The sequence below is a fragment of the Falco peregrinus genome, chromosome 1 (assembly GCF_023634155.1).
Source record: "Falco peregrinus isolate bFalPer1 chromosome 1, bFalPer1.pri, whole genome shotgun sequence".
Classification (NCBI taxonomy): domain Eukaryota; kingdom Metazoa; phylum Chordata; class Aves; order Falconiformes; family Falconidae; genus Falco; species Falco peregrinus.
The window spans coordinates 6,982,089-6,996,237 of record NC_073721.1 but is presented as its reverse complement, the minus strand read 5'-3'; the positions used below and the strand labels follow the sequence as shown (position 1 = coordinate 6,996,237).

The 14,149-nt window shown below is 44.6% G+C and overlaps 1 protein-coding gene across 4 annotated transcripts in view; it reads right to left on the bottom strand.

The window, feature by feature from the left end:
- Positions 1-5,294: 5,294 nt before the first annotated feature.
- ADK (adenosine kinase) overlaps positions 5,295-14,149 on the bottom strand; it is a 291,396-nt gene continuing 282,541 nt past the window's right edge. For all 4 annotated transcript variants that reach the window (XM_055797270.1, XM_055797275.1, XM_055797283.1 and 1 more), the window contains one exon: positions 5,295-6,458. In XM_055797270.1, the coding sequence (XP_055653245.1) occupies positions 6,334-6,458 (125 nt within the window). In that variant the 3' untranslated portion in view covers positions 5,295-6,333. The remainder of the gene's footprint in view (positions 6,459-14,149) is intronic.

Sequence of the window (14,149 nt, the reverse complement as noted above, 5' to 3'; positions counted from 1 at the left end):
TGCAAGTGATTTGAGGACCATTCAGGATATCCCTGAAAATGAATCCCAAAGTTGGATCAATGATTTAATTTCTAATTCAATGATCTGCAGATATGACAACAACCTGATTTTTGGGAAGACCCGTTGTGATTGGTAACTGCCTCACCCCTTAAAAGCCCCCAGGCCTACTCTTCTTAAGAAGAGACCTGGGGCAGGAGATGTGTTTGCGGGGAAATACTTCAGGAGAGAGATAAATCCTATGGAAAGAAAAGGTTGTGTAGGAAGCACTGCCCAAACAGCAGATGAGCAATGGGATTTTGTGCAGTATCTACCACAAGGATTAATGTGAAGAGGAGAGATTAGAAGAATCGGCATTAACTTGCAATCCAAATAATTTTAAGAAACTGAGATCAAGGTAATTTAAACACGAGTCATTTTGCTGATGGTCACACTTTTTGTTGCTTTATATGCCTGTTCGTTATCTCTTTTCCCCACTCTTGCCTTTCTGTGGAAAGTGTGATACCAACAAAGGGAAAAGGCCGGGGGAAGAGCGGTCCCCCTCTCTGCTCCGCTTTAGATGGCTAACAGCCTTAGGGGACTGGGTCCCATCCTACCTTCTCTCCAGAGCCAGCAGAGCTGCCTGCGGAGTGTTTCAGGGGCTGTTGCTCAGCTCCCTGCTCTAACCTGTCCTCCGGAGGCACCATCTGCAGGGAGCCTGGAGAGCATGGCCGCCTAATCGCATCTCTTCGGTACCTATCACCACAGAAGAACAGCCAGCAAATACATAGGGGAAGAGAGAATGTGACCCTATATACCCCTAAATACCCCCAAGGACCCCAAAAGTAGGTGCGTTCAAAACAGAGCAATTTTTAAGTACAGTGAAGCGTTACTTCTAGCATGGATATAAAAAGTAATATTTAGAATGAGACGTGATTTTCAAGGTGAATCTATTTCTTGACATATTCTCTCACATGCTGCTATTATTCAGAGTAATGCTTCTTTCAGGGCAGTGTTTTACACCAACGTTAGCATTTCCATGGCACCACAGGCAGCGAGGCCTTCAAAGCACACAGCTTCCCTCACACCCAGTTTAGGAGCTCTTCCATTTTTTTACACATTTACGTTGCGCCACTGACTTGAGATATTTGATCCAGAATAAGGATAATGCTTTTGCTTTTCTTCCTTCCAGCCTGTACTCAGCCTCCTTTACAAACATCGCTGGGGAGTCACAGGGCCGTGGGAGGCAGAAAGCCCAGCCAAGGCTCGCCTGTGAGCACCTGGCAAAGCTGGGACTAGAAGACAGACGTCCTCGATCCTTCTCTCATTTGAGAAGCAGCTCAGGTCGACATGGCTCTCAACTTTGGAGATGATCTGCCTGCTAAACTACAGCACATTTATGATTTGCGGGTTTCTAGTCTGACTTGGCTTCATTTTTTAACTTTTCATTTTCTTTTTAGGGAACCAAACTGTTCACTGGGTTTGGCAGCTGACGGCTATTAACTGTCACACTCCAATAACCAAGGGATAGTTAGAACCGCATTAAATATTTGCACTGTGCAGCAAGGCTATACTTCATCTCGGTACACATGAATCCCATGCTCTTTTCACACTGAAGAAAACCCACCTTATTGCTATTCAAATCTATCTGTCTGTCTCTCTTCCTATACTGTCATTACGCATGCAAGGCCTGTCAGTGCCATTGACACAAAAAACCCCTCTCGCTTTATGCCAACACCAGTGACACCTGAAAAAAAACCCCCAAGACACAAAAGAATTACTGCTTTTAACAATTTTGCTTATTTGGCCTTTGTTTGCCAGTAAGGCCGCCTATTCCACATCTTTATAGGAGTATTCCTCCTGCCCTGCAAGGGTGCATGTTTTCTCTCACGGGAACATCTTATAGATAATTCTGTATGAGAAGTGGGTTTCGGTAACTGAGGCTTGTCCATTTTGTACGTCCCTGGTTAAATTGCAAAGCTTTGTTTTGAGCGTAGTTTTTTCCCCTCGTCATCTTAACTGCCATTTTGAGCCTAATCTTTTAGGAAATACCCTACATAGGCGCTCCTTGTGGTCTGCTTTTAAAAAGCAAAATTTATTTTGGCCTCTGCAGGAAGCATTTAAAGCACATAATGAATAATGTTTGACACAGGAGTCAGTTAGCAGTCATTTCAGATTAATAACACTCCTCAGAAAAAAACCTTGCAGGGGATTAGAGCAAGGGAAAGATGCTTAGGCAATAACCTCTGAGCCAGTTGGTTGCTGAACTATTCACAATAGACATAACTATCTCCGAAGGTCTTAAGTGTGAGAATTATCTCCGGGAAGAGAACAATGAGTTAGTGAGATATAAAACAATAGGCTCATGCTCTAATACAGGCAGTTAGCACCGCACATGTTCTCTGCTCGTTTAATCTGCAATACTTTCAGACAGTAGCAGTTGGTGCCCAAATTAAGACTTCCTCTCTCCCTTTGATCTTATGTAAAAACTAATGAATTGTATAATCTCCAACACCTCTGAAATCCCGCTGGTTAAAGGGAAACTATCCCTACCTTTCCCATGCCTGTCTCAATTCACTAAATGGGAGCTATATTTAACAGCAGGCCAATCACATGATCACTGAAAAGGAACAGCACAAGGATCTGTAATCCTAATGCTCTGGAGCTGTGATTGCTGTAAATCCTTTGCAGAATGATTTCCTTTAAATCCCAAACATGTCATCACACTTTTAATTAACATTTCTTTATGAAAACTGTGGATAAGACCCTTTAAATTAAAGATTGTTCCCAGACTTGTCATCTTAAAACAGTGTGCGTTTCTATTGTCATTTTCATGTGGCATATTTTACTTTACTTTCTCAGTAAAGCTTTTCCTCTTTCCTTTCCCCTCCTTTGCCTTCCCTGCCTTAACCCTCGGAACAAGTAGTAACAGCTAGCACTGTTTTTAAGGGTAAACAAATAGCTTTGAATTAGTTCATGTACAAAAGGGAAATTCCAGATAACCAAAAGACTAGCAATGAGTACAGACGCAGATGTGGCCGGCAGTGCCCTACTTGAATTCTCACCACCTTCACCTCTCGAGTTTGCCACCTAACTGAGCTTACCATCTTCTTTACGGGGGGAAGGAGATTGAGGGAGGAAAGCCATCTGCCCAAAGTAACAAAGTGGATCGCCTGCAGAAACAGAAACACAACCTTTATTTCCCAGTTCCCAGCTCTTAATTCTTCTTGGCTATTTAGCATGCGGCTTTCCAAGCACTGGGCCTGCTTCCTTGCCTGTTGACCTCAGCAGCATTGCCACCCACTGACGTGGCACTAAAACGAGCCCCAAAGGCACGATGCTGGGCACAGGAGATGCAGTCTTTTTGCCAGCAAAAGGGAAAAGTTTTACCTGAGTGAGGGCAACGTGTTCGCCCGGTGGCCAGTGGAAAATGGATTTCTAGTACTTGTTTTCCTGAAAGTAACCCAGGTGAGAACTCTGGGTTTGAATGATGGCTTAAGCTCAGCGACAGACTCACTTCAGTTATCCCATCTGGGATTTGAGACAGTGGCACATGTCACTGGCAGACAACTCTTTCAATGACATTTCTCAGGAAGGCCAGTTTTCTAACATGCCTCTGTGTGGAACGACCTGGTAGAGGACCAAAGAGAGAGGCAGAATATTTATGAGGGAGAATATTAAGGATGGCACCATTATCCATTATATAGATAAAACCCCCCTTCATCAGTGAGAAGCAGGAAAGAAATACAGACCTTGAAAAGAGACCAGAACAAAATCGTCAGGCAATTTGACAGCACAATTTGAAATTATTTAGCCTGATTTGGCAGTACGTTTCTAAGTATCTATATATCATCCCAGAATATCCATTGACAGACACTGGAGAAATAATGAATGGCTAAATAGAGCGGGTCAGACTCTGACACCCTTCCATGAATTGGATAGTAGTTTATTCCTCAGCTACTCCCACTGGCTTCACATTACGCCTTGTAGCTGACACTCGGAGCCACATGTCAGGAGCCCAAGCTCACCAGGCACGTCAGTGGAGGAGCTCAGAACAGAACCTCTGACTTGACTGTCTCGCATCCTGAACTGAAAACAAGGAACAGCCCAGAGAAAGGAGGAAAAAAGAACCCCTCACTATGTTATAACTACCTTCCTTTACATAGCCTCCCTTCCTTTACAGTAGTTATGCTGTCTTGTAGTTTCATTGGTATGGTAAAGAATGTTTACCTATTTATGTTCTGTTTTAAATGGGCCGCCATTATCTGGCCAGGACGTTGACAAAGTTGTTTCAAAAGGAATGGAAAGTGTCAGGGATGCAGAGCAACGGGAACAGCAAATTCAACTACTCGACCATTGGGTTTTTCCTTACTGACAACCAAATCCATGCAGTAAGTGTGGCGTGGCATATGTGACCATACATTAAAAGCAGGGACTGCAACACATCCTTCCTCGGCCTATCAGCTTTTCTTGATTAAAAAGTATCGCATGGATACATCAAGTTAAAGAATTAAAAATTAATCACGAGATGTAAAAAGTAACATTCTTCTGGTCAACCTGTAAAGCCTGAGGACCACGCACACTGTAGCCTCAGCTTTGTTCGCTGTTCCATTTTCACCCCAATACATTCATTCCTGAGAAATGTGAAGTCCAAAGCTCTTTTGAGAGCAGCACTACGAAGAAACAAGTTTATTTGCACAAAGCTGTTCGTGAATAGGTGCACAGGCAGACAAGGCCTGTACCGGCAGCCTCTTTCAGATAGAGGCTGTGAGCCCGAGCCCTCCAAGAACAGATCGTACTTACAATGCAGAGACGTGCTTGCGACGATGGCCCCACGAGGACTTCCAGAGGTGGCAGGTTTGAAGCTCCCTGATGTACTTGCAGGGGTCCCACCAGGTGACCTCTAAGATGACAGAGCCTGTTGTCCAATATATCAGAGTGGATGCTGGGCCAAACAAGGGCATTGGGATCACAGACTTCATTTCTCCCCACACTCTTTGCAAAGCACAAACTGCAATAACAACATTCAGTCTCTCTGCATCCCTTGTTCCACGCTACGCAGTGAAGTGCACCGACTTAACATCCTCTGATGAACCCTAGCCATTAATTTTTCATCTCTCCTGTGGTACACACCCCAAGCTGATGTTCCTTCCCATCCTTACAGCTGAGATCACCCTTGAACACCTCCCCATACACTGAAAGCCACGTATAAAATGTTGAGATCTAGCACGCACTGTGGGTTACGCACCCGCTTCCCGCTCCCATTTCAATATGGTACACAGAGGAAAGCCGGACACACACCAATACAAAACCAGGGGTTACTGTATCACAATTTTTTATTTATCAGTATCAAATTACATAGCAAAGTAATGAATGCAGTGTCAGATCACCTCTTTGAATACTGTAAATACAAACAAAATCCACCATACTGCTCAATTATCCAAAGTAAATTAAAAGTTTAAAAATGTGCGTTTCAGAGATTCTGTTTGGCATATCCTGTCAATATAGCCTGCATAAATATTTCTGTACCTCATTTTCAGTATGTGTACCTTAACTAAACACAGCCTCTAGAAAGCTCACGTGGAGGAGAGAGGATCTGTCCCTGTGGTTATGTCCATCATCAGCTTGTGCACCTGCCCCGAAATCACTGGCTCACCTGATGGCTGGCGGTGGCTGTACCTGGGGTGGCCAGACTCCGCTCTCACACGGTGCCAGACCCAAAGCTACTGGTGTCAGTGCGAGACGACTGAATGCACGACAGCAGCTGTGGATCACGTCCCTCAATTACTGACAAGACAACTGCTGGCTTTCGTGGAAGCTGGGCTGGATCTGATGGCCAGATCTTGTACGCTCAAATACGTAAGGAAACTCTGGGGACATTTACGCTGCTCTTTACACTAGTGTGACTCCGCTACGTAGAAAGAACAATTCCTGGTTTATAATGTTACGTGACAAATGAAGTCAGGTCTGTTGATCTCAGGTTAAGTTGGGTAGGGTTTGGCCACAGCTGGATACAAACTAGGTAACTCAACAGAAGTATTTTAAAGGTGTTAATCAGCAGTGTCATTTACGTGGGGCTTCCTTATAAACTGTGTAAATAGAACAATTTTTCCTGATGGATGAGACAATAAGCTTCAAATTAGCACTGTTTCCAAAAGTTAAGACTACTGAGACATTGTAGTGGTATGAAAAGGAAAACACCATGGAAATATATATTTTGTTTAGAATACAATGAACAGAAGTACAGAAGCGTTGATGCAGGTAATAGGAAAGGTGAGGAAAGGGAAGGAGGAAAAATTTAGGCAGCAATCCCACGGCAACATGGGAGTTACTCTTGATCCCTCTGAATCACCACTATCAGTGGAAGTCAGGCTTCTCTGGGAAGGTGCAACCTGAACGCTTGATAATTACGCTGGCTGCGTAATGTCCAGCCCGGATGCACTCGGTCACCGGCCGGTCATAGACAAGCTGTGAGAGAAAGCCTATGGAACAAAGCGAGAGAGAAAGAGAAGAAAATGGTTAGATTAGTTTTTTTGAAAGTACCGGTTTGTCACAAGGCAAAGCACTGACACACTGGCCCAGCTGTACGTACACAAGTAGCCCGGCTAGTTGAAATTCAGTATGGCGCTCCAGTGACCTGCTGAGTTGGAGTGCTGCTGCTGCTATTTCTACCTGAAGTCTCCATTTGGCAGCTTCAGGTAAACTAAAGACTATTGAGACTGATCTGTATTAGTGCCCTCAACATGACTTCACCAGAGTTCTTGCTCTCCTCTTTTCCAGAGCGACCCCCTCATTCCTCAAATACCATTCTGAAAACAAATAAGCGGTTTTCCCTGCCGAAGGGAGCTCCTTCTGTTCCTGCCGGCTACAGCGACAGCCCCACGCTGCTGTCACTCCGCAAGCTTGTCTCAAAAAAAGAGAAAGGCACATAACACAAAACGTTTTCTATATCCACAGTTACAGGTGTTCACAAGGAAAAGGTGAGAAATTTTTACCTGTTGAGGAAAGGCAGGTGACATCTGTTCCCCTTGATTACGTGACATTTAACCCAAGTTCAGAAACAAACGGGCACCTCTTAGCACGGTCAGGCACCCACGGAAACAGCAAACCGGACGGAGAACCAAGCGGGGCGCAGAATCGGGGCACCCTGTTCACTGCCTCGGCTAGCACAGCCGCGGAGCATGGCTTCGAGAAGCAGCAGCCCCTGGGAGCCGAGTGTTTTGAGAACCACAGCGCCTCTTTAAATGAATATAAGCAGAGAGTCCTAAGAAGGTACTTGAAAAAGTACAAGTGGCAGCAGAAATGTTACGGATTGAGTCCCTCACTTCGGAAATATTTTGTCTTGGCTGAAACTATTGTGATTGAAAGAATGACAGAAGTTATGGTAGAAGTGAAAAACGTATTTTAAACTTAGAAAAATTTTTCAGGATGTGAAAAGTAAACTTAGTATCTTATAATTTCAAAGTCCACTCTGTCCTTCTAGGGGTAATATTTTATGCACTTTTATCCTGTTTTTAATATGTTTCAGATGTGTCTCTCTTCCTCATCCAATCACAGAAGGCAAGGGAGACATGCCCAGGAAAATCAGAACTGTAGCAAGCTGAAACATGTCCCTTTCAAAGCTTTCTTCCTCCATTTCAAGGTCCTGTGTCACGCTCTGACAGGCCCTGGGCCTTGGCGTGGTCTTGACACCGCGTCTTACGTAAGTACCGTGTAGCTCATCGGTACCAGTTCCTGACAAATTGCAAATTTTGATCTGAAGATGACACGTTTGGCTAGCCGGCTTTCAGATACACTTTCTCTGCTCAGCTTGGTTACTACTGGAACAAAGACTTGACATTACGTTGTGGTGTGGGCACCTGGTAACGGGAGCACATGAACCTGTGCTCCTTCTCTAAATACTTCCTTTTGTGGCACATGAGAGGGTATTTTTAGAAGACGATAAAAATATTCTATACTATGCAATAATGTCTGCTCCTTGAAGATTAAAAAATCATGTAAAACATGAAAAATAAGGTTAGGTCAATGAAGGACAATACTGGTGAGCAAATGACCCTATTTTCATGAATTACCAAGATCTGTCTTGGCTTCTCGGTCACAACTGAGAGTGAAAAGAAGCCTCCTTGATGTATAGTTTTCTCTAAGCTGCACCGAATGGGAGAGGAGTTTGAAACTCCTAGATCTATAAAATCAAACACTTTTCATTGGATTAGGGGGGCCACAGAAAGCAGGCATGTTAGCTGACAACTAGGAAAAAACTCATACGTTTCCGACATCGATACTTTTCCAGAGAACTACGTATTAGCTGGAATTTCACAGACACTGACTGACACTAGCTGGGAAAAAATGAGTGCTTCACCAACAGTAAGTCCACAAGCACAAGTGAAGAAGACAGGAGCTCTCAGCGTACAGAGACGAGAGTCTGCAACAGGAAGAAACTGCTGTGAGCGCTATCACTGATGGCAGTCAGGGGATGACAGACAACACAACTGCGGCAGGATGGTCCAGCTGTAATAGCTGGGTAACAGCTGAGAAATTCAAACAGCATGCCTGGCAGAAATCAGACGATTTCTGAGTAAGGAGATGAAAATGGTCTGCTCTCCATTAAATTAACATGCATTCTTAGGAGAAACTTTCTTGGATACGTGGAGAATGTCAATCATTAAATTTAAGCTGCCTGGGAGGCAGCAGCTTGCCAATGTGCTTCTGGGTGGTTAAAACCTGAGAGCAAGTTGTAACCGTATGTAAAATGAGGCTGTTAAGCCAGGCCATTTCTGATTCAGTAAGTATCGGAGATGCACTGGGCAGGCCTCCAATGGCAAACACCAGGCTAGGCTTTGTGCAGAGCATGAATTCAGCGAGGGGTTTATACATGAAGGAACAACTGTCCTCTAAGTTTTATGATCAAGGCATCAAACATACACAGAGATGAGAAAATCCAAGGAGCAAAGGACCATAAAACATGAATTATTTTTCAACACCAGTTAGACCAAGACTGTCACTACCCCTCAGGCTCACAGTAGTTTCGAGCTGGTATCTATTTTTTTTCTTCAGTGGAGCTACTCCTTATTTATTCTGATCTAAGTGGAAGCAGAATCAGGTGAAAAAACATCCTGTTCTAATTGGGGATAGAAATGAGAGATTTCTATGATTTCAGAGTGGTGGAGAAATGACGTTAAGTACAGCTGTCATATATGAGAGATGCAGAAACCGCAGTGGGGAGTTTGCCCTCAAACCATTCTCGTCTGTTGAGTTTCTCTTAAAAGGTATGTGTTCCGTAGATGAAAGAGGAGTAGCAGTATCTGACACAATATCGCATTGAGTGACAATACAAACACACACATCACAAACACGGAACTACATCACATACCAAGACGAGGCACTTGGCAAAGCGGAACCCGAGGGAACACCAGGAAGCACTGTTGTTTGAGCAGAGCAACAAAGAGCTCCATCGGGTTGGCTGCCTTAGCTGCAGAATGTTCTTTTTAGTTAACGCATAAAAAGCAGCCTGGTCAGAATATAACTCAGAGCTTGCCTCCTCCGATGGATAAGGTTCTGTGATGCAAACCCCATGAGTCATACTCTCAAGGCATGGATTCAGATCGTTGAGTTCCAGCTGAAGAAGTTACTGCCCCATCTGTTTTTCCCCATCCTTCTTCGCTGCTTGTATAACCTGATACTCCGTCAAAACGAAGCAGATCAGTTTCAACGGTAAGCTGTGGAACAGCAGATCTCTGCTAACCCAGCCGATTTCAACTGAAGTGGGTTCGTGAGCACTCCAGCAGCTCTCCCAGCGAGCGCGGCGGTGGAGGGGAGGTGATAAGCAGTTGAAGGCTGTAAGCTCTTTAAGGTGCCATGACTGGAAATGCAAGAAGATAAGCGAACATGGCTTCAGACTCACTTCACACTCCTCCTACAATTTCACAGACAGAAAGGGCAGGATTGATCTCTGATCCTGTAGCACGGGCCTGGGATCACACAGCTGGATCATCCCAGCACATACTGAAGTAGCTCAGCAACTATTTTAACTTCTGCCACGGCCTGAGCTCGTCCCTGGCTATCACTGGAATGGAGTGCACAAAGTGGTGGCATAACCTGGCCACACAAAACAACTTCACTTCGAATATTTTACCAAAAAAACTTCAGGCAATATCGTCTACTGTCTCCTAACTGCAGCTATTCAGCACCAGCATTTTGGCACTGCTGGAGCCGTGGCCGGTGTTAGGCGCGTTGAAGCGCTCTCTTCGCGCCAGAACACAAAGGCAAGACCCAAACCCGAGGCTTTCCCACTTGTCTGCCTCCTGCCCTGACATCCAAAGCGTTTATCATTTCTGGGGGACGGGAAGCAGCAGTCGTCGGATGCCTGGGAGGCCACTGTCCTGTCATCGGCCATCTCGGTAAGCTCTCGGAGCAGACTGCGATGCTTTTTGTCCCTCACAGGCACAGGCAGCCAAGTAACCCCCTTGTACGCAGTCACGGTAAGAACGTCTTTGGAACTGTGTCCAATTCATCCCACTTATCTTCCTAGAAAGCAAAGACAACTTTGCTTCAAAAGCTGCTTTAAACCTTAGAGTGGTACAAAACGTATTTGCATTCCCAGATGATAGAAGTGATTATAACACACCAACAGCTATTTTCGGCCCATAATTATTTCTTTTCTGCTCAGTAGAGAAAACCATCTCAGCAATCACTTTGCTCTGAAAAGTGTGCCTGAAATAATTGAGCGTTAATCTTTATTATCTCCAGCTTCCTTACTACACATGCTCAAAGACAACATCTACAATTGTTAGGTCTGCAAACAGAATGAGGGACAGAAAAGCCAAGTTGCTTTCTTCCTTTTTGTGCTCACCACGAATGAAAAGTTCTGTAAGCCAAGTGCCAGAAGTGGTGCTTGAGCCTTGAAATCCAGACCCAACCCGGGGCCCTTGCTGCAACCAGCTTGGATCTCTTTGGGGATGTCAGCCCCAGCCTGAAAAGACACGGCGAGACAGCCCACCGGCTGGCACAAAAGGTGGTGTCTTTACTTTGTTACTGCCAGGAGCTGAGTAGCACTTCAAAAATGATTAAAGGAGAACCACGCTCATATCCTTGTGGCCAGCAAAACAGACATCTCTGTCACCGAAACCAGGGATTTCTTTGAAAGTTTTGTTTCCAGACTATCGGTGGCAATTGGGAACGAACGCCTAGTGCTACTGCAGTTGGATGGGAATGTGGGAGTCCGATCGCAGAGATTTTAAAACAGTTCTGGTCTGCTTCAATAATGGTTTAACAACACTTAAAAACAGCTCATATTGAAGCCAAATGTTTCATTTCAAATTGTACACTTGACAATTAATTTTAATGACTGTTAATTACTAATGCTGGCTGGAAATCCGTTTATAGCCTCCGACACCCAGCTCCCCCACTACTCGTCTTTCTGCAGTTTCTCTCATGCTTCCAACCTTTATAAAACGCCCAGGGCAAAATTAATGTATTTCTTTACATGCAAGTGAGAAAAGCAGAAAAAAAGCAATTATCAAAGGCATTAATTATAAACAGTTACAAGCCGATCCTGAGTCAGAGCCCCTCACGACCTTTCTGCGCAGGATGCTCGCAGACAATCCTCCTCTCCCAGCTGAACCCTGAAGCACCTGGTGTCACCCACTCTAGCCAGGCCACTCACCAGCAGAGTCCTCCCAGCCACAGAAAGGATCACCAACAGCTGAGCTGTCTCCTCTTTTTTGTATTTGAAGTTTCTACAGCTTCATTTGCGAACTGTCTGTTTTCCAGCAGTGTTACTCCACCATGGGGGACAGCTGCAAGCCCCTTCTCATGCTCCCGTTTGTATAGAGCATTTATCACAGTTGCTCGAGCGCTCATCTATTTTTACGTGATCCCACTAGCTTTCAGGCCAGCAGTGTGGGAAGATGCTGCTTTCAAGAAACACTACGCTAGCAATTGAAAGCCTTGTTGCCGGTATGACTGAGGCTTTTTTGGATGCCGTTTAGCACCGTTGGAGCGGGTTAGTGTTGTGGTAGCACGAGTCTGGTCAGTGGTAATCAGGTGGTTTGCAGCGCTGGTGCCAAGAGCCAACCAGCCAACCTAGATTTTGTAAAAGATGTTGGCATCGGATGATTCTGCAATATAGTCACTGAACAACCGTACGTCAACGTGCTGAGGTTTCTCCTTTTTTAATTTTGTGGCAGATGGTGGATATTACAGCCAAGAACTGTGGTAAGCCAGAGGCCCTGCCCATTGCTATCAAACCAAATGCTGGCTATTCTAAATGGAAACGTTTGTGATTAAGGGTGGGATTTGGCTTCTGTTTTCATGTATTTTGGCACCGTGGTCTGACACATTAGACTTACAGTATATAAGACAAATTAAATGTAAGCATCTTCAAATACATTACACTTCTTTCAACCTTCACACACCTTCGCGCTTTCTCTCTCAAAATACAGCGTAAGAATTATTCCACGCAAGCACATGTATGTTATTAACTACAAATGTGTATGTGTACAAACAAGTGTCTGTCCCTCTCTTTTAAAATGAAATGGCTCTGTGCTTCTGTGGAACTGCCGTGCCAGGCTAATTACAAGGGAGAGAAAAAAGGTTAGCAACCCTTTCAGAAAAAGTCATTTAAGATGTATATCTAACAAGTGGCAACCTTGAAATCTCACTCTCACTGAAAAGAACATTAGAAAACCCTTCCCGACTATACCACTGGAGGAAAGTTTTAATAAAAACTAATTAAACTACAAAAATCTCAAGTGGTTAACTGATTTTAGGGGCTAAATTTCTGGCAATTCTAATTATCCTCTTGTGGTTTCACTTAGTGTTTCACAACCATGACAGATGACAATGAAAAACTGCAGTTAAATTCATCCTCCCTGACACCATGCTAAGCACTAGCTTCTCCCTCTCCAAGTAAAATCAATACCATGTTTGAGTAAACACGTTTACAGCTTTATTAGGATGTCTCGCTTGTTCTGTAACAGCTACTTGAAGCTGTGGTAACAAATCGACTCAACTCAGTTAAACCTAGAGAGCTGAGTAAGAGGCTCATCGATAAGGTTGTTATAAAAATAAACTGCAGGAGATCAGAAAGCTGGAACAAACAGCCTGGTAAATGTCAATATTTTTACTTCCAGAGAATGACAAAACCATGAGATCATGAATAAAAGGTTTTGGAAGTCTATATTTACTTTCTTTATAAAATGGTCACGTGCTATGTGCATTTCACTGTCCATGTGCAAACCTCTTACACACATTTCTTACTTACTGATCACCAGCATGAATACTAAACGAAGTATGTTTTCCGGAAAAGCTGTTAGTATTGGTATTGCTGTCCCTGTCCCTGTCCCTGTCCCTATCCCTCTCCCTCTCCCTCTTGTTTTCTTTATATTTATGGACATATTCGGAATGCATTGAATTTCTGTAAGGATCACTCAGATGGGTGTACATCTTCCTTAGTCTGAGGTGATACAGTCATTTATGGACACATGCAAATAACACAACGTTGCACTTACTAGGCAACTATGAATAAGTGAAAGGAGTGTTTCCACTTCAGCAGCCTTTTCCTGGGATGGAGAGGAGGTGTCCAATACACAAAGCAAAAAAGAGTTCAGACTCCAACGCTTTAAACCATGACACCTGGAAAATGTTAATGAAGGATTCCTGCAAAAATGTGACAATGAAAAAAAATGAAATAAAACTCCACTACAACCCAGTTACTCCATTAGGAATCAGTTACTCAAGGCTGAATAATTTTATGGCATTGCACAGCTGATTACCACTCCTTGGACCTACGGGGCCAGCTCCCTTCAGCTCACAGAACAAGGTGCCATCATGTTTCCCAAGGCCCGTAGAGGTGCTCGGGCCCATCACAGACCCTCCCCAAGGAAAACCAGCAGTCTCTGTTTTTTGACGCCTTTGCGCCAGCCGGAACGGTGGCTGTACCCTGCAGCTGTTTGGTCCTGAAGGCTGTGCAGGGGACGGAGAAGCCTGAGCTCCTGCCCTGAAGCCTGCTGAGGCTGACGGGACCTTCCCCGTCGCCGGCCTGTGCCCTGAGTCAGCACCAGCCCCCGCCGCGCGGTGACCGCTTGAAGCCGGAGGAGACCCTGCAGGGTTTCATCCTGCGACACCCTCCACGTTACCCAGCCTCAGCGGACTCTATTGATAACCTGTTGCGTAT